General features: G+C 52.0%; 1 protein-coding gene across 4 annotated transcripts; it reads left to right on the top strand.

Annotated features, from left to right (window-relative positions):
- The first annotated feature begins 1,163 nt into the window (after positions 1 to 1,163).
- FHAD1 (forkhead associated phosphopeptide binding domain 1) lies at positions 1,164 to 19,610 on the top strand. Of its 4 annotated transcripts, none has more exons than XM_038159610.1 (28): positions 1,164 to 1,481; positions 1,682 to 1,888; positions 3,791 to 4,070; positions 5,138 to 5,226; positions 5,500 to 5,724; positions 6,043 to 6,166; positions 6,523 to 6,653; positions 7,385 to 7,450; positions 7,846 to 7,938; positions 8,330 to 8,419; positions 8,788 to 8,871; positions 9,613 to 9,765; positions 10,094 to 10,289; positions 10,613 to 10,683; positions 10,991 to 11,128; positions 11,961 to 12,068; positions 12,260 to 12,349; positions 12,535 to 12,748; positions 13,240 to 13,294; positions 13,688 to 13,803; positions 14,448 to 14,607; positions 14,930 to 15,038; positions 16,233 to 16,368; positions 16,648 to 16,775; positions 17,124 to 17,219; positions 17,815 to 18,035; positions 18,442 to 18,607; positions 18,876 to 19,610. In XM_038159610.1, exons 1-28 carry the CDS (start codon positions 1,386 to 1,388, stop codon positions 18,957 to 18,959), a joined length of 3,726 nt encoding a protein of 1,241 aa, XP_038015538.1. In that variant the 5' UTR covers positions 1,164 to 1,385; the 3' UTR covers positions 18,960 to 19,610. The 4 variants fall into 4 exon arrangements, with proteins under 4 accessions (XP_038015538.1, XP_038015537.1, XP_038015536.1 ...); XM_038159609.1 differs by having other exon boundaries at positions 5,497 to 5,724; XM_038159608.1 differs by lacking the exon at positions 1,164 to 1,481 and having other exon boundaries at positions 1,492 to 1,888.
- The last annotated feature ends 473 nt before the right edge of the window (positions 19,611 to 20,083 follow it).

Below are 20,083 nucleotides of genomic sequence, written 5' to 3'. Positions count from 1 at the left end.
CTTTGTCCTTTTCTAAATCAAGTAAATCCCAAAGCTCCTCGGTTCCAGGATAATGCTATCAGATGGAAGACGGTCCAGTTCTTGGGAATAATTCATAGGCTTCTTGTCTCCTTCTAGACAGAACTTGAGAGCCGCGCTTACACTGCACAAAACCCATGTCCGGGAAGATATACAAGTTAAACAGTCCCTTAGTGGTAGTTCTTTGCATGTTAAGGGATTTCTCAGGAACGGACTATAGGCTTGAATGGATTACCATGGATATGTCATTTCCCCTGGCTATCTGTAGCCAGGTGTGCCACTAATGGCTTATTCTTTATTTAGTTAAAATTTCTGAAATCCTGTGCTGCTTCTCCTTCTTCACATGTAAATGCAGCAAGACTATGTGGTATGTGTATGACAACAGGTTTCCCAACACCTGAAAGCCGCTTTTCCTTAGCTTTGGGAACTTGCCTGGGCAAGCCTCCTGTGATAGTAAAAAAAACCCCAATCTTCTCATTACCAACCTTACCTTATTCCACTATGTTCACATATATAACTATATTACATTAATCATTTTATTCACCTACGAATTTTGACACATTTATAACAATATCATGTTATATCATATCAGTAAAATTTGACATCAGTTTCAATACAGATTAATACAAGAGCACAGAGCGACAGGACAAAAGGGAATGGCTTCAAACTGCTAGAAGTTTTCAGAGAAACTCTGATTTGCCAAATGTGTTACTTCTACTTCATAAAGGAGCACGATGAAATCTTGTAGGACTGGTGAGGGCAAACTGGGGGTAGTTGGTGGCAAGTGTTTTTTTTTCCTTTCTATTCTGTTGAAAAAGGGGGTGTGGCAGCCTAGGACCAAGGAATATTGATGGCAAAGTGCTGATGGGTGACAGCATCCACCTGACAGCAATGTTTATCCCCTTCCCTCAGGTTGCAAGACCTGTTTCTGTGTGTATGTTAGCATGACATGAAAAAGTAAAATGAGGGCAAAAAGTCCTAGCAGGAGGCAGGGCCTCTGTGGGGTTTGGGATATGCATTCCCACGTGTGTCCCCAGCTGATGGGATCGCTGTGGCCACGCCGGCGCAGAGCTGTGTTGTGCTGCCAGGACAGTTGCTTGGAAAACGAAGGGAAAAAAAACCTAAACAAATCGAAGAGGAAAAACTCACCCAGGCAGGCAGCAGCAGGCTCCGGCGTGGCCGAGGTTTCCAAGGCTACTGCAGCCACACTGCCAGCTGGGACACGGCTGCTTTTGAGGTCGTTTTGTACAATTTTTACTGTTTGAGTTGGTAGAGACACTCGTGGCTCAGGTTGTGTGTTGGGGGGGAAATTGCTGACTGAGAACTTACTTGTTTGGTGCAAGCCTTGCAAGTGGGGGGTTTGGGCAATGCGAGCTTTCCTGAAGGGCTCGGAGGGGTGTTTCCAGCTGAAATCCAACACCACGACCATCGGGAGCCACAGAGGGGCCGACATCGTCCTGCAGGTAGGGCCGAGGCAGCTGAGCGTCCTAAACCAGGAGGGGGATGGAGGGGAGGGAAGGGGATGTGCTGGAGCCCTCCGTGCAAAGTGTGGAGGTACCAGTTTGTGCTGGGATTGACGGCCAGAAAAGGGACTTGGCAAAGCAGGGATGAACCTGGAGCCACCTCCAGCAGCGTTCCCTGCCTGTCCCTCGCCTACTCCCAGTCTGCAGGGGTAGCAGATTGCCATGCAGCCCTGGAATTCTCCATCTCAGACAACAGCTTCATCCTTCAGGACTTCAACTCCCCCCATGGCACCTTTGTCAACAGCTGCCAGGTCCAGAACGCGGCCGTCAGGGTGAGGCCGGGAGACATCCTGAGCTTCGGCACCGCGGGAGCGTCCTTCGAGCTGGTGCTGGATGGGGCTGCCCAGGTAGGGGTGGGGATGTCCAGGGAAAGGTGCCCAGGGAAGGTGGGTGGGTGGGTGCTGCTGCCCAGGGAAAGCTTCAGAAGCAGGAACTCGCTCCCAGCTCATCTGGAGATCCTGAGGAAAGGTGCCAAAGGTGAGTGTCAGGAAAATCCACAAACGCAAGAAGTTTATGTCCAAAAAGGAGACAGAGGAGTCCTTCACCTTTATTTAGATAAATAATTCTCCCAATTTATCTCCCAGATAAATTATTCTCCCAGTAAAGGGAGAGAGTCCACTGGGGCACATGCCCCTGGGGTTTTCTCTCTCTCGGGGTTTTGGAGGGCACAGCCTCCTTTTATCCTAACACCTGGCCGCATGGTGCCCTCTTCCTTTTCCCACTGGCCTAGGTACCAGGAAGGTACAGCCTTCCCAAACCACCTACCACATATTTCCCCCTTGAACCTACTGTTTTACCCCAAAGTTCAGGAGTTCAGGCTTGTGCAGACACTTGCCTATCTCAGGAGCCAAGCTGTCTGGGCTCTGCAACAAACCTGCTGCCCAAAGTCAGTAGAGACATTAAGACCTATTTCAAAGACGTCAACACCCATACCTTCACCCATCAAACTGTTTGTAAAGACAGTAGCTCACATCTTTCCTGTCACAGGGGAGAAGGAAATGAAAGCTGGAGCTCCCTCTGCTGAAGAAACTCAGGCAGCTCGGTAGGAAAATGGAAAAGCACGGGACAGAGATGCATTAGCAAAGGAAGACCTGGAAAATGTCCTTTCCCTCTATTTGTATTTTATGTTTCCTCCCAAGCCACTTAACAAGAGAGAAGCTGAGTTTCAAATAAAACATAGAGGAACTGATAATCCCCAGAAATATTTTTATTATTTTGGCTCTTGAAGAATCCAAGATGCTGCCTAGGTAAAGCTAGATCACTGGAGCAGTGAGCAGTTGAATTCCCAAAGGCAGGTGAGCAGCTGGATTCCCAAGAGGAGATGAGCACAGGATCAGGTCTGCACAGCGATGCAGAGCCTTTTCCTCGCCTGGGATCCTCCTTTGGAGGGACAGCTTTGAAGCCTGACCCTGCTGCCTGCAGAGAGGGAACCACCTCGCTGTGAAGTGTCTGACAAGGGGAGGGATCTCTGCTCTGAGTCTGAGAGGAGGTGCTGTGCAGAGGAGCACACCCAGCTGGGAATCGTGTCCTGCCGTGCCCAGACAGGGGCTCTGTGCCATCCAGACAGGTTTTTGTGCCATCCCGCTGGGAGCCAGCACCATGGGCAGCAGAGTGAGCAAAGCAGCAGGGCTGGGATGTGCCCTGGGAGAAGGGAAGGTGCTGGAGGTGCAGGAGCCTGCACTGGGGTCTGGGGCTCTGTTAACAGCCAGGGGTTGAAGGACCCACACCCAGGTCCAACCCCGCTGGCAGATGTTTAATGCAGCCCTTGTCACTGAGATCTTGGTGGTGGCTTGTCCACACTGTCCTGGAAAGCTCTGCTCTTTAGGAGAACAGCACAGTGTCCTAATTCCCAGTCTGACAGGCCCAGCCGATGGGAAGACAGGAACACCATGAGAGGCTTTGGTTTGCCTGAGAGAACGGGAGAAACAAATGGGATAGGAACATGTGTGGGCCAGGAGAGCTGTGAAAGAAGTACTCCTGGATTGTGCAAATGATGTGCAGAATTAGGGCATTCGGATGCAGAGGGAAAAGCTCAAAAAGCAGAAAACCCCAATAATTACCTTCTGTTTCAGCAAAGCATCTGGATGCCCTGATTCAAATCTGATCCTTGCGTAACGGAAATGGGAAAAATCTAAAATTGTGCTTCTGCTTAGATCTGTGCCTGTGTTTTCCACAACATGGTACACATGAATCCAGGGCTAAAATATTTCCTAAAATCTTGCAGATAACTTGATGCTTTCCCACCATAGATGTCCTGTCCCCCTTTGAAACGTCGCATGGGGTGGAGTGGGCAGCTCCAGGTGGTTGCAGAGCCCAAACCCTGGACTCCTGCATCTCCTCTGTGCCTGCCCTTGCTGCAGGGGCAGCTTCCCCCTGACTCCCTGGGCAGTGGGGCCCCCAGAGCCCCTGGCCACGTGCCCCATCTGCTGCTGCCAAGGCGACCTGCGAGTGCCCGGGACAGGAGCACAGCCAGAGCCACCTCTCTGGACACCAGTGCCACCTCCAGCAGGACCTCTGCGGTGAGGCCAGGTACTCCATGATGCCAAAACCAGACATTTGTGTCTTGGTGTCCTCACAGAGCAACTTGATGGGAGCGGAGCGGAGCAGTGACAACCGTTGAGCTACTGGGTGCGAGTCATTGTCCCCTGGAGCTGTATGGCCCATGGATGGTCCTGGGTGGCATTTGGGTCAAGGAAGAAATGAGCTGTGCCATCCCAAGGGGAATGCTGTTGCCCTTGCAGAGGGACATTTCCTCTTCCTTTTTCCTGATGTGTGACCCAGAAGGGCCATGACCAACTTTATCTGCACCACTCCTGACTCCTGCACCTGTTCTTGACTTCTGTGTAAACTGGGTTTTTTCCCTCCTTCAAAGTGGCTGTCTCAAGTGAAAGCACATTAAAATAGATCTGTATCCAATGCACCCCTGGAAATAAAGTATGTGATAGAGCAGGGCAGAGGTGAGGGTTTGGGCTGGAGAATGTGACATTTGCCATGGATGTTGTGGCCTGGTGCACAGTGCTGTGCATTTCCTGCTGTAGGATTGGGATTTTTGAGCTGCCATAAGCACCACAAAGTCAGCAGTGAGGCAACACCATGCACTCCCAGTGCTGAACTGGAAACCTCAGTGAGGGCAAAGGCAGGGACACACACAGCCAGGGTAGCACAAACTCCTCTTTTTGAGAACAGCCCAAAGGATTTCAAATGGCAGTGAGCAGAGCTGATCCCATGTGGAAAGACAAAAAAGCAGAGCTTTCTGGGGGGCTGACCAGTGCTGAAAAATAATGGCAGCCTCTCTCTACTGTGTCTCTGCTCTTTTAGGCTGTTTTGGTTCCCAGAGGTGAATTAACTCTCTTTTCTGTACTGTTTTGGTTCCCAGAGGTGAATTAACTCTCTCTTCTGTGCAGACTGTTTGCAGTCTAAGTTTTTTTTGCAGTCTTTTTTTTTTGTTTGTTTCTCTGCTGGTTGTGAAGTGAGCTCATGCCCTGAATAGTGGCCACTGCCCTTGGAGTAGTTTTGGGACAAGGGAAAAGGGTGCTGCAGGGAGCATTTTTGCTGCCTGCAGCCACATCTCATGCTGATAATTTGCTTTCTTCCAGTCTCAGCCAGCTTCTCAGGTGATGGTGCAAGCCAAGGGAGAGCCCCTTCCCTGGGGCCTCGCAAGGTGGATCTCCTCCTGCAGGGGAAGGTAATGCTGGGAAGGGAGAGGGAGAGGGAGGAGCCAGCCCTGGTCCTTGGAGGAGCAGGTGAATCCTGCCAAGTGTCTGTGTCCCACCAGGAGTCCCAGCAGGGTGTGGGGGCTGCCACCAGAGCGGGTGGATGGGGACAGTGGGTGGCTGGAGGATGCACCAAGCCAGGGACAGCAGGTCCCTTGCTGATGGCCTTGAGTTGGTACCCCTGGACACGGGTCTGGAGTTTCTGTGGCTGCAGAGTGACCACTGGAACCTGGATCTGCCAGCAGGGTGAGAAGCTACTGGAGAAGGAAGTGGGTCACCTTTTTGGTTTGGAAACAGAGTTAAAGGGGAACGATGTGGTGATGAGAGACCTACAGGAGGAGATGGCAGCCATGGCAAAGAAGCTGGCCCAGGCAGCAGTGAGGAACGAGGCTGAGCTGACCCAGAAGCTGCTCACCTTCAACCAAGAGCTGGGAGCCCAAACAGAGGAGATCAAAGCCCTGAGGGAACAGGTACTGGAGGCTTCCATAGGCACCGAGCAGGGAAAAACACCTCTCAGGTATAGGTGTGTTTGTGGGGTAACACCCAGGTTTGGGCAGGAGAGGTTTGTGTGTCTGAAATCAAGGGAAATGAGGGAGAGAGGTTTTCCTTCCTTCCTCATGCCTCTGGCATTAGGATTTCAGCAGGAACAGCCAGAGCACATTTAGGATGGTTTTTGAAGATGCTGAAGAGCAGTCCAACCAAACCACAAGTGCCAGATGACCCTCTATGAAGGGGTAGCAGTCAGTGAATGTTCTGGTGAGGAGCACAGGTAAATCTGTGTTTTGCAGATCAATGACCTGCAGAAAGGCTCAAACCAAGTTTTCAGCCATTCCCTCCATGAGAGAGACCTGGAGATTGGGAGGCTGCGGAGGGAAAGTGAGAAGTTGAAGAGGGACCAGGCTTTGACTGCAGGTATTGTATCCCTGGAGCTTTGGGTCAGGGCATGAAGCAGATTAGGACTGGCTCTGGATGAGGAGCAAGCATTGGCCAAACTGTAGGGGCAACAAATTATTCCTAGTGCCTTGTGGGAAGGGACCCTAAAGAGCACCTCATTCCACCCCTGCCATGGGCAGGAACATCTTCCTCTGTCCCAGGCTGCTCCAAGCCCCATCCAACCTGGCCTTGGACACTGCCAGAGATGGGGCAGCCACAGCTTCTCTGGGCACCCTGTGCCAGAACCTCCCCACCCTCACAGGGAAGATTTTCTTCCCAATATCCCATCTTAATGTCACACCTGGGTGACTTCTGACCAGAGTTGTTTTCCTCAGGTCTGGTGAGCAACATGCAAAGGGAACTCCTGCAAAAGGAGCAGAAAATCCAGCAGCTCCAGCAAGAGACTGAAAAACTGAGTAAGGAAAACCGAGAGAAGGACATTCAGCTGGCCGTGGTTTCAGCCAAGGTTGGTAGCACCAATTAGGGGCTCAGTAATTTATGACCCCTTGCTTGACATGGGGATTAAGATGGGAAAGCAGGTGAGAAGGGTTGTGCTTCTCTCTGGTGAGGGTGGTAGCAGTTGTATCACTGGGATATAGTGGTGATGGTCCCATGACCATGTCTGGGTGCGCCAGGATGCCCACGGATCAGGGTCTCCTTCCCCAGCTGGATCTCCCTCCTTGCTCTGCATCAGGTACTGTGTGCCCTGGGCTCCTGTGAACAGAGTAGCTGTTTGTACACACAAAATATTCCTGCCCTGGTCCTCCCGAGGAGCCATGTCACTGTGCCAGCGGGCTCCCTGTGGCCCAGCCTGGATTTGTCCTTAAAGAAGGTGGCTTGTGCAGCAGCAAGTTGTTCCTCTGCATGAGCAGCTCCTCCTCAACTGGCAGAGCTGCATTGGGAGCATGATAAGGGCAGAGACTGTGTTGGCTGCAATGTACCAGGAGATCACAAGGATTGACTTGTGAATCCTAGAATTGCTGAGATTGGAAATGACCTGTAAAATCACTGAGTCCAGCCATTACCCCAGCACCACCAAGGCCACCACTAAACTATGTCCCCAAGTGTCTTTTAAATCCCTACAGGGATGGCAACTCAACCACTGCCCTGGGCAGCCTGTGCCAGTGTCCCATTCACAGCTGGAGCAATGGTATCACTGCCCTGATGGTTATTTTTCCTTGGTTCCATTCCTTCTAGTGCTCAAGAGTTAAAGAAGAAACAAAGCATGAATTCAGAGAGCAAGAACTAATCTCCTGCAGAAATGTGAGTCAAAAGTCACTTTGGGTAAGCAGTGGCTGCAGGAGCACATCAGCGAGGGAATAATTAACTGAGCATTGTAAGGGAGCTGTTTGGAACTCAGCTCCTGTCCTGAAAGGCACATAATGGGCATAAGACCTGGAGAAGTCCTGGATCTGCAACACTGGTTTACAGTGTGAAGGGGAGGGTGGGTGTGAGGGGGCTTGGGGGGGATGTGATCAGAAATCAGATTGAATTCCTCTTTTAAGCTGATATAACCACAGTAAATGCAGGTTAGAAGAGAATTCCAGTAAACAAAGCGAGTTAGATGGGCAGAAGATCTTGCTGATTGGTGGAGGTCATCCAGAGGGGCAGTGCCCAGCTGCCCTGGTGAGACCCCCACCCTCCCCGGGCTCTTGCAGCACATCGAGGAGCTGGAGCGGGACCTGGAGGGGCTGCAGGGGGAGATCCGGAAGCATGAGAGCTTCCAAAAGCAACTGGCTGAGAAAGCCAAGGTACCGTTGGTTGCAGGGGACACACAGAGGGCAGGTGCCATCATCCCAGGGGAGTGGGACAGGGACCAGCAATCCCTGGGAGCACAGGCTGGATGGGCAGGGCATCCAACTGTCCTGAGCTCTACCATGAACCCTGATGGATGAAGAAAAATTGATGGCAGAATGCCTTGTGTGGGTGAGGAAGTCAAGGATGGACAATATCCCAGGGACAAAACCCAGACAAAAAGTGCCGTGAAGGGTCGATGCTGCAACCCCACTCCCTGCACCAGGATTGCTGTCTGTCTCCTGGTATTCCAAAGGCACATTTGGATTTGTCTGATGGGAACAGTGGTTGAAATGCCCATGGCATGGTTTTGGATGTCACTCTGAGATGCCAAAGCTCTCATTGCAGGCAGAGGAGGAGCTGAAGGCAGGGCAGCTGCGGGAGATGGGGCGCAGGGAGCGCCTGCTGCGTTCTGACCTGCAGCGAGCTGGGGAGCAGGTAGGGATGGCAGGAATGGGAACATCACCACTGGGGCTGTGGGCAGCACAGGGATGCAGCTTCCCATGGAGAAGATGTGCTGTGGAAACAGAAACCCTGAGTCCTGAGCACCAAACCCTGGCACGAGACTTATCTTGTCATTGGGTGACATATAAAAGGCTTATCTAGAATTCGTGTGGGCAGCATGGACAATGTAGCAGTTTAATAGCATACAGAAAAGGAATCTCTAATCTTAGTTATGCTGTCTGGGAGCCACACCAACCTTCCTCAGTGCCCGGGTAATGTGCCAGATACAGACCTTTAGTGATCAGCAGAGTGGCTGTCAATGATTGGTGGTGTTTGTTTCCATGTGTGGATCCCTGCTGCAGCTGGAGTCCTTCAAGACCCGAGTGATGCAAGCGTGTTCTCCATCAGCAGCTGGCAGCAGGGAGAAACCTCTAACAGAGCAGCAGGTGAGTTTGGACACCAGCTCACAGAGGTGTTCGGAGCCTGCAAAGCCCGAGTGGCTCACGGCAGCTGCTGCAGAACAGCCGTGGTGCCTGCTCCATGTGCAGTAGGGCTGCAGCACCCAGGCTTCTCCAGAGGAGGATTTGTGCTGTGGCTGTCCCTGGTTAATGGCACTGCTCCATTGTTACAGCAAACCAGCCCCTGGCCGGGTAATAATTGGCACAGACTCCATGAATTCACAGAAGGCTGATCAATAATCTTTATTAAGAAACCCATTGCTCTTTTTATACCCTAGTTTGCTACAGGTAGCATTGATTGGTCTTTTAATTAAAATACCATCACCATTGGCTAATTAAGAAATCACCCTTTGGTAAACAAATCTCCACAGCACATTCCACATGTTCACAATACCAGGTGCAGCAAGTTAAGATAGGAATTGTTTCCCATTTTTTTCTCTGATCTTCTCACAGACTTTCCCAGAGTGATGCCTGGAAAAATTGTGTGTTTCTTTCTGTGGCCAGAGCTGCTGCTACACTCCATGACATGAAGGGGACACAGTTCTTTTTGTCTCCCAAATCTTGGAGTGGGAGGGAGTCAGTAGTCTGCAACAGGGACAAGCCCAGGAGTCTGACGTGGCTGCCAGTTTGCAGCAAGTCTCAGTTGTTGCTCTCTGAGACAATCCCTGGCCCCTCAGCTGGAAAACAGAATGAGTCTTATCCTCCTCTTTCTTCACCCACTTTTGCTAGGTGATAGAGAAGGTCAGGCAGATCTCTGATGAGAGCCAACAAAGTCATGAGAGAGAGAAGAGTCTGCAGAAGGAATTAAGCTCCAGGCTTGCAAAGGAAAGGGAGATGTCTGCAAACATCGAGGTGTTCAAGAACTCCCTGCAGAAGCTCCAGGTCAGCCCTTTAAATACCAAATGGCAGCTGGGAGATAGTGGCACAAGGTGTTTTGTTGGCCTGAGGAAAGGTCAGAGTAAGGATACAACCCTGAAACAAAGCATCATCCCTAAGTGTTCGTGTTCCCAGGAGTTTGTCACAGATTCTCCATAAAGCCCATCCTGTTCCACCCCTTGCCATGAGCAGAGATACCTTCCACTGGACAAGGTTGTTCCAAGCCCCATCCAGCCTGGCCTGAGATGTTCAGAAATGTTGTGTCATTTGCCAGTCCCTGAAGGCCACTGACAGTGGAGACTGGCTTGTTCCCCACTGGTTCCATTTGTTCCAGGCTTGCCTGAGGAGCCCCTGCAGCAGTGCCAGCCTGCGAGGGGAGCTGGGGCAGCTGGAGCTGTTGTGCCTGGATCCCTCTGTCTCAGCCATCAGGACAGCAGTGGTGGACATGGCACGTGGTCCCCTGTCCTGGCTGGAAGGTGCAGAGCAGCTCCTGGACACCATGGGGATGGACCTGCGCACCTCTGGCAAAGGTCTGTGTCCTGCTGGGCATCCCTGGGAATGTGGGATGTCCCGGCAAGCCAGATGTGGAGGAGAAAGTCCAGCATGAGCCACTCCTTGGGGAGAAAATCACAGAATCATGGAAATTTTAAGGCTGGAAAATACCTCCGAGGTCACCAAGTACAACCATGAAGCCTGCACTGTTCCCAGGTGCCACAGCCTAACATTTTTTGAACTTCCAGGGATGGTGGCCCATTCCAGTGCCTGGCCATCCTTTTCATGAAGAAATTTTCCTGGATATCCATAATATGGTGTGTGAGCACCCCACACAGTGAGGCTCTGTTGACTTTTGCAGGGCTGTTGGCTGGTCTCGGGAGCTTGTTGGAAAAGAGTCAGGAGATGGCACAGAGGAATCAGATGTTGCAGGTACAGAAATATTTATGCACGTAAACCAGGTGGATTTGAACTCTTTCTATGGGTAAATATGATGGCAGTCCCAGGCAACACAGCATAGCACCTGGACTGGGGATGTGCAGCAGCTGAGATCCCTGAGTCTACAGGAAATGTAAGGTAAGGGAGACAGAGCCCACTGTCAATGTGTCCTTATCCCTAATGCAGCAGGATGGAGAGGAGATCTCTTTTGTGAATTTTTTGTGAGTGAACACACACAGGAGGTTTATTTCTTGCCCTGCTGCTGACACACTTCTTTTAAAACCTCCATGTCTCCCTGTAGGAGCAATTAGAGAAGCTCGAGGAGCTGCAGGTAGAGCTGCTGCAGGAGCACACAAAGGAGCTGGAAGCAAAACATGAGCAAGACTTACAGATAAAAATCCAGCAAATTATCCTGGAAAAGGACAAGGAGAGCAAACAGGTATAGTGACATGGTTGGTGTTTCAGAAGAGGAATGTTATGCAAGAAAAATGGATGTCTGTAAGAGTGTTGGATAACAAGAGGAGGAACCTCTAGCTCCAAACTGAATGCAGTCCCAAGGAACTGGATATCCTCCCATATGGATCCAGGTGATGTAAACTCACAAAAGTATCCATGGTGGAACTGGGAAGCACCTGCAGGTAACACCAGGATGCACAGTTGCCAGTCAGTCACCAGGGGAAAGGAGAAAGCAAGGAGCATCGTGGTCCACAAGCTTAGGGAAACGTTGCATTGCTTCTTCTCAAGCCTTCTCTCCCTCCCTCCCTCCCTCCCCATGCTGGGGTCCTGTTGGCTCCTTTTTGGTTGGAAAAGGATATTCCTGTGGAGCAGGGGAGCAGCAGTCCCCCTCAGCCCCAGGGAGGCCCAGGCCATCACACCAGTGGCTCTGGTGTGGGATGCAGTGTCAGTCAGGGTGTGAATGGGTGTTTTGCCATGTGTGTGTTGTGATCATGGTGGCCTTGTAGGACAGTTTCCAGTCTGCTTCTGTGTCTGGCATCTTGGGAATGGTGCCAGAAACCACCTTGGGTCGTTTTCTGGTGTTCAGTTTTCTAAGGATTCAGGCAAGGAGCAGCCAAGCAGCTCCTGCCCAGTCTCTCAGCTGTGCTTTTGCCCAGGTGCACCCATCCTCTATTTCACTGAGTTACCTCGTGTCCTGCCAAGTTTTTCTCCAATCACCTGCCCCTGCTCCGGAGCAATGACCCTCCCTGCTGCTTTCCTCCTTGGAGCTGAGGTCTTTTTTTCCTGAAGTGAATCTGTGGTCTGTTGATTCACAGATTCTGGAAAGCGCTGTCACTGAGGAGAAGGACAAATGCAAGAAATCTGTGGAGGAAGAACAGAGGAAGATCCAAGAGTTGGAAAGCCACCTAAAAAGCATGGCTGAGGTGAGCATGGGAGGTGAAGCAGAACAGCTCACTCTTGGAATGAAGAAAAGGGAAAGTGTAGTGTAGTGCTCCAGGGGCTCAAATCAGTGGACGAAGGGGTTTCCCTGCCCCCCCAAATACACAGAGAGCAGCTCTGCAGAAAGAAAGGTGGATTCCTGGCTAACCTAATTACTGCAAACTTCCTCTGGTAGACAACAGCAAAGAAGGCAGAGGAGCAGGAACTCACAGAGGGAAAACTGAGAGAAGCTTTGCGTGAGCTGAAGGAAATCACTGCACAAGAGGTACTTGCACCGACCTGTGCAGGTGGAGGATGCAGTGCTGGAGAAGAAGGCTTCCCCCACCCCTGCAGTCCTTCCCTTCCCTCCCCTCCATTCTTGTGACCACCATCCAGGAGAGATGATGCTGATGGTGATCCCGAAAGAAAACCCCAGTGCTTCCAACCAAGCACCCACATCTTGTTTCCCAGGCTGTGTTACAGCAGCAGAACCAACAGCTCAGGGCTGTCCAGGAGGAAAATGAATTGCAGAGGCAGAAACTGCAAGAAGAGGTAGCAGGATATAGGGAGCAAAGCAGGCAGCATTCCCTGACCATCTTGGCTTTAGAGGACAGGCTGCTAGAGGCCACTCAGCAGCAGAAGGTGCTGGAGGAGGAAAAGGCAGCACTTGTGGAAAAGATGGAAGGTAGGCAAGGGTTGTATGGGATGTGCCTCTACCAGGAACTGGCTGGGTTAATATGAAATGTGTGTGGAGATGGAACAGTGAGTTTGCTGCTATAGAAAACATTGGGAAGATGTTGAATGAAGGTTTATTCCCCTGCAGGACAAGCTCTGTGAGACCCTGCAGAAGGCGTTTCATTGTTTGGTGGTGTTAGAGAACACTTTTTCATTGTTTGGTGGTTTTGTCAGGGCTTTGCCACTGGAAAAGGGCTCTTTGCCCTCTAAAATTACAAAACTGGTGTGCTTTGGGCTTCTCCAAGACAGAAGCAATCCCAATCAAAGCTGGATGTCAAGAATTGTCTGGTTGGCCTTGCAACTGGGCTCTCGGGGGCATGGGTGTCCCAAAGAAGCAGTCCTTAGAGCTGCCACATGAAGGAAATTATTTGTGTAGCAGAAGCAACAAGCATGTAAGTATTACAAAGAAGTCATAGGCCTTACTTTCTTGTGTCCTTTCAGCATCAGGAGATTGGCTGGAGATTTGTCCTGACGTGGGGTCTCATGTTTGTCTGAGGTGAGCAGCACTCGCTGATGGTGATCAGAGATGCTTGGAGAAGGGCAGGGACCACTCGGGAAAGCCTAAGGAAGTCCAACACCACTTGTCCCAGGATCTTTTTAGTCTGTGATAGGACTCGAGTCCCTTTGCTGGGCTGAAGTGATCCTAAGGGCATAGAGCATCCAAGTGATGCCAAATAGCACATGACAATCTGCCATCCCCTCTGGATGGCTCCAGGTGAGAGCAAGTGGTGTGGCCAATCCCACATCACAGGGTGACCACAGAGGACCAAAAGGCAGGTAAAAAAGAATTAATAAAATATTAAGCAGGAATGCAGCACAGGAAGGCATGCATGGGCTCCCTGCAATGAGGTTTCCCAATGGCTGTGATATCTGCCCTGATCTTTCCCAGGAAACTGCAAGAGGAGCTGGCAGTAGTGCAGGGCATGCTCCTGGAAAAGAAGGCAGTCATCAGCAGGCTCAGCAAGGAGCTGTCAGAAACCAGAGCCAGGATGTCGGACATGAGAGGTGGGTGATATGCACTGTGTGGCTGCCATCGTCCCCATCCTCCTCCAAGCACACACAGATCACAGGAAATTGATGTCACAATTCTCAGGCAGTGCTTTGTCCTGCTGGGGGCAAAGCAGGCAGTCTGTTCCTTTTGGGAAGGTGAATTTCTCCCCATCCTTGGCTATGTAATAGCAGTGACAATGAGAGAGCAGGGTAATCAGGGGGAGAGCAGGTAGACAAAACTGAGCTCAAAATCACACTGGTGAACATCTTGGAGCTGAAGATGTTCTAAGCCAGTGGACTGGGAAAGCCTTGCCTGGAATTCCTCCATGGGCAGGGCTGTGAACATGAGGACAGAGCTCATGAGGAATGTGTGGAGTCAAAAAATGCAAGTCAGAAAATGCTGGTGACCTGTCCTTCTTCAATCTGAAGGAAAATTGCCACAGCAAGGAATTGCCCTGGCTTGTACCTCTACAAAGAGACTGGCATTTAGGAAACTAGGATGTCCTGTAGGCATGGCCCAGGATCTGAGGGCAGCTGTCAAGGGCAGGACTCTGCAGGGATGAGTCCCATTGCTGCTTCCATGAGGATGCACCAGCTGCAGATCCCCCGGGACTGGGTGATGAGTCAGCCAGCATCCCACGAGGCTGTTCTGTGCTTAGGGGAGCTGAGTGAAGAGCAGAAGGTGGAGCTGGAGCACAGCCAGAGACAGCTGAAACACCGGGAGTGGGAAGTGAACCAGCTCAGGGAGAAGCTATCCGAGATGTCCAACCTTGTGGAGGAGAAGGATCAGGCCCTGAAAGCAGCAGCTGAAGAATTAAGGTACACCCTGACATCACCCAAGGCTTCACAGATACCACTCTGTGTGTCCATCACAGCGGCTGATGGTGTTTAGGGTTCTCCTCAGAGCAAAAGGCATGTGTGAGAGTATCAGGATGGAGCTCAGCTCTGAATCCATGACACAGGAACTGAAATGGGGCTTTAGTGGCCAGTAGATGTGTAACTCAGGCACTTGTATCTAAGTGAGTGTTCCCACCCACACCATGGTAGTCATTGGTGGGTGCCCGGGGTGCTGCTCTCCACAAGCTGTTTGGGTCACCCTCATCCATCATGGGGTCCCACAACTTCTTGTCTCTCCACACAGCCAAGCCCAAAGACGCTGCCAGGTGCTGAGGGATGCTTCCCAACAAACACTGGAGAACAAAGAGGATGCTCCCAGGACAGCAGTGCAGCTGAGTGAAGCCTCCCAGAGGGTGAGTCCTCATGGAGAGCACTGAGGTGTGGGTTTGCCAAGAGCACTGATGGCACGTAGCATCACGGTGAGAGCCAAGCCCACAGCTGCTCCATGCTGGCCCGAGGGTGGGATGGCCAGGCACACTTCCCGAGCTAGGTCTGCCTGTGATCTGGGGAACCCACAGCCCCCACCAGGCTGCTGCTGGTTAATGAGCTGATGTTTGCACAGCACTTTTGAACCACCAAGTGTTGTGCGTGCTAATGGCTGCGTTAATTGCCAATTAGAGGGGATAGCAACATGCAAGCATGCCTTCCTTTTCCCAGCTTGCTGAGCTGTGGATGCTGGCTGTGCAGGCGGTGCAGAACCAGTTCTAGGGTTGTATGTGCAGAAGTAGGGGCAGCTTGTTGCACAGGACAGGAAGAAACGCTCCTCCTGAGCCAAATCCCTGTTTGATTTTCCCGAGGCTGGAAAAGGGAAGAACTCGCAGGTGGTGGCAGCAGCAGATGGAGGGACTGTGGGAATTGTACATTCTGTACGGAGATGGTGGCAGCCAGCAGCGTGCCAGCGAGGCCGGCTGGCTGCGGGGGCCGGCTGTGACTCACAGCCAGCTGATGAGGGGCGGGAGGCACTGCCCATCTTGCTCCACATTCTGTGATGGGGAGGGCGAGATCCCAGTGCTGGGGGTGCCATTCAGGAGCGGGATGGGCAGAGATGTGGGGTGACGGCAGCCAGACTGGAGCTGGGGGTCTGCAGCCATCATCAGCCCTGTGGCCCTAGCTCCATCACAGATTTTTGGATGTTTGTCATAATGCGGGGATCTGGATGGGGCTGGGAGAGGCAGTGCACATGTCGAGAGTAATGTCCAAGTCTGTGTAGGGACACAGTCTCTGAAGTGCACCAGTGTTTGTGTGTAGATGGCAAATGCTCTCTGGTGGTGCAAAGGACAAGGGAAAAACACCAACGTGGCTGTTCAGAGCTGTGGAGCAACCCTCTCCTGGCTCTCCAGAGCATTTGCAGGGTTCATATCCTGACCATGGCACAGTAGAGCAGGAAGGAGGTATCTGACAAGTCTCTCATACCCATCCCAATCCATGGAGATGCTCCCCAGACTTTGTTCTTGTGCCAAGAGCCCAGTGTCCAGCAGCAAGGCTGTGTTTACGTTGAGTTTTTGCTGCGCCAGATGCAGACTGGGCAAGAACCTGTCTTCTTTCAGGAGCCACCATCAGACTTGGCTGAGCTCGGTGCAAAATGCCGAGGCCTCAGGCACGAGGAAACGATCCAGCGCCAAAAAGAAGGTTTGGCCGAGCTCCGGGAGAGAGTAAAGATGCTGGAGAAGAGACAGTGCTCAGGTGAGCAGGGCTCTCCTCGAACTATAGAATGGTTTGGGTTGGAAAAGAATTTAAGGACCATCTTATTCCACCCCCTACCATGGGACACCTGTCACTATCCCCCATTTCTCCCAGCCCTGTCCAGCCTGGCCTTGGGCACTTCCAGGGATAAAGCAGCTACAGCTTCTCTGGGCAACCCGTGCCAGGGCCCCCCCACCTCACAGGGAGGCTGGGAAAGCTGGGCAGCCTCAAAGTTGTGTGGAGAGTGGAACAATTTGGCACCTGCTTGTTTGTCTCCAGGTGCTGTGAAGAGCGATTCAGAGCCACTGGTGGTCTGGATGAAAGACTTACCAGAGAAAATAGTCCGACAAAGAGGTCTTGAGCTGGAACCTCCTCCTGTGTTGGGAAAAAAACTGAGGGCTGGCAAGGTAAGGAGGCAGTGTGTGGTTTGTAATGCCTGTGACTTTGTTTGGAAAGTGTGCCCTGGGAAAGGGAGAAAAGTTTTCCAAGATGCTACATAAGAAGTCGGGTTAGGAGATGCAGCCTGATGGATGGCAGGCAGTGCTCCTGCAGAGGGTGGCAGCTCCATCAGGACCAGGACATTGCCTGGTGCTGTTGGAGTAGCACCAGGGATGCCATGGGCTGAACGGGGTGGGAGGCTTGGGACCACAGCAATACTGGGGTGGTTTTCCCATGGGGTGAAAGGGAGGCACAAGGCCACTTGACCAAAAACTAGGCCCAAAGTGGGCTCCATGGGTCTTTCCCTGTCTTTGCAGGTTCCTGACTATGTTCCTAATGGGAGCTCATTAAGGATCACCAACAGCACAGTGAGCTTGGAAACGGCTGAGGCCGCAGACTTGGGTGAGAAGATGGTACGTCACGGATAGATGTGGTAAATGGTGTAGAGTGTATGTACATGCCCAGAGTGTATAGAGTTTAGATGTTTTTTGAAAACGTTTCAGAGGTATGTCACATCAGGATGCTGCAGGAATGTTGAAGATTACCTGCTCTGTGGTCAAGTTAAAGACATCCCTGTCCATGGCAGGGCGGGTTGGTTTGATGACCTTTAAATTTCCCTTCCAATCTAAACTATTCTATGGCCCAGAGCACACTGTGTGTCTGCCAGGACATCCTGGCACCCCAAAACATGCCGTGGTGCATCAGAGAGGCTGGGGAGCAATGGAGGGAGCCGCCAGGGAAGGGGTCCACAGGTAGCACAGCTGGTGGGTTGTGCAAGGGGGTTTCTTGCCTCCAAAAATGCAGGGAAACACCCAGCAGGGAAAACAGTCATCTTAGAAGAGGAAGCAATCCAATCCCAGTGAGCTGTGCAGCTGGGAATGAGATGCAAACCTACTTTCCTTGGGACACTGTCGTGTCCTCAGGAAGGCAGACAGAAAGCAGATGGCTGAGCAGCGTGATGGAATGCAGCAGACCTGGTAAATAATGCATTCACTCTTCTTCCCACAGTACCTTGATGTAATCGGTGCTCTGGGAAGCCTGGTGGAGATGAAGGAGCTGTCAGGAATGCAGCCTCTGCAGCACCTTCCTCAGGAGAGAAGGGCAGAAGTGAGACTGCAAAGACAGAAGGCCCTGGAGCTGTTGTACAGAAAGATCAGGAACCTCCAGGTTCGCCTGGAACGGAAAGAAGAAGTGCTGAAAGATTATGAAGGAAGTGTGGAGCAGCTCAGGTATGGGAAGTCAGGGTTCTGAACAAGACCTGGTCCTTGAATGCCAAGTGACAGGATGCTTGGGGCAAGAAGTGACATGACACTGCTGAGTCCTGTGTCGTCTGAAACCAGTCTGTGTCTATGGCCATGGTACAAAAGTCAAATGTCAAGAGGAGTGGGGAAAGGTCCTCCCAGTTCTCTGCAGTGGTACCTTCTGCAGCCTCACATAGCTGAGCAGTGTCAGAGCCAGGAAAGCCTTGACACGTTCCCTTGTCCTGGGTGGCTGGAGCCTGGGACAGCAGCAGAATCAGTGGGGGCAGAGGGACGGTGCCAGCAGGACCAAGAAGGCATGGGAGAGCACAGCTGAGGGTCAGGGTATTGGTAAGGGCAAAAGACTGACAGAATCCTCCCCTCCTGTTTTGCCCAGGCAGAGCCAAGCTTCCCTGCGAAGGTGCCAGGAGGAGATGTCCAACCTGGAAGATGAAGCCCACAGGGAGGCAGAAGAGAAGGCTCTGCTGAGAGAGGCTCTGGAGAGGATGCAGCTCCAGCTGGACCAGGAGAAGAGGCTGCGGCAAGCAGCCAAACGGCACAAGGTGAGAAGGCAACACCCAACTCCTGCTCTTTGAACAACAGCCAGCTCCACCTGTTGGGAACCATCCACGGAGTCCAACCATCCCAAGAGGCTAGAGGCTCCAGGTCCCCAGTGCTCAGCCCCATCATCGTGGCTGCATCCCTTGATGAAGTTGGAGGAGGTGCAGACACCTGTAGCGATGGGTTTGCACCATGTATGAGGGCGAGGGAGAAGAGGGGTCGTGCTGAGCTCTCGTGGTCAACGCTGTGTCTGTTGTCTCTGTTCTGCAGCCTGGAGCCACAAAGACTCTCTGCTTGGGCAAGCCGAAGGCCAAGGGGTGCATGGCAGGTGCTGTCAAATCAGGAAGCTCATAGGAGCAGCACCACGGGGACCTTCACTAGGTGGTGGTCTGTAGTAGGAACAGTCATCGCTGTGGACTCTGTCAGGGTGGAGGTGGCATGAGGTGAGGGTGTATTTTGAGGAAATCCAGTTTGTATCCTGTAGCTCCTGGGCACACTGGTGTGACTGTACAATGTAGGACCTTACTTTCCCACAGTCCATGTCCCATAGAGTGTGGCAGGATTTATGGCAGTGGAAAAGGTGGTGAGGATATATCCAGTGTACACGTGTGTGTATTTGTGTGTGTGAATACAGCCCAGTGACGAGTGAAGTCAGTTGTGGGGGGCATGTCCTGTCCTTGCTGAAGTGGCCTCAAGCACATGAAGCCAACATGGCTTGAAATAGCCCTTTGCAACTCCTGTGTCCTCCAGTCTCTGTCATGCAATGGGGAAACTGGAACACAAGGCACGATGTAGTACAGAATTCTGGAGTTCCTGGAACACCCCAGGAATGCTGGACCTGCCACCTGGGAAGGGGGAAGAAAAGGACCACGCCAGTACTGCAGCAGCATGAGGACAAGCTGGGGAGATGAGAGCGACATGCTGGTGGGGTGATGGCACAGACTCATTTACTGATTCATATCCTTAGCAAAGGTGAGAGCAGACCCTGGATTTTGGGGAGCAGCAGTGTTTTGGGGAGGGGGTCCCTGCAGGCAATAGGCAGCTCCAGCACATCATCCCTGCAGCCGCTCTGCCTCAGCACTGCTCGGAGCAGTCCATGTGCCAAGTCTTCTGCAGACCCCTTCAGCTGAGGATAATCTGGATGTGAGCAGAGCCCCACTGCGGTTTCTTGGTCTTTATTTTTTAATAGGAAGCAACACAGAGGGCTGCAGCGGGCTGATGCAGGGCTGCATCGTCTCTGGGCATGCAAAGCACCCACGGATGCACAGTGGCTGATCCCTAGTGGGCTCTGGGCATTGGTGTGGCCTGGTTTTCCTGCTCCCTGTGCTGGGAGAAGCTGGATGCTTCCCTGTCTGAATACCTGGGTTTACTTTGGGACAAAGCATGACCTCGTATGCTTGAGTAGGTTAAAGGTGCTGCCGTGGGCATCCTCTGCAGGTGTATCTGAGAGATGTTGGGCTGCTCCATGACTCTGTGTC

Source organism: Motacilla alba, chromosome 21 (assembly GCF_015832195.1).
Source record: "Motacilla alba alba isolate MOTALB_02 chromosome 21, Motacilla_alba_V1.0_pri, whole genome shotgun sequence".
Classification (NCBI taxonomy): Eukaryota; Metazoa; Chordata; class Aves; order Passeriformes; family Motacillidae; genus Motacilla; species Motacilla alba.
This window is presented reverse-complemented; position numbering and strand designations above follow the sequence as displayed.

Coding starts and splice junctions, on each gene's coding strand:
- FHAD1 (XM_038159607.1), top strand. CDS start 1,541: ATGTGCTGGAGCCCTCCGTGCAAAGTGTGGAGGTACCAGTTTGTGCTG. Junction 7,939..8,329: donor AACTGGCTGAGAAAGCCAAG/GTACCGTTGGTT, acceptor CTCTCATTGCAG/GCAGAGGAGGAGCTGAAGGC. Junction 15,039..16,232: donor TGAGTGAAGCCTCCCAGAGG/GTGAGTCCTCAT, acceptor GTCTTCTTTCAG/GAGCCACCATCAGACTTGGC.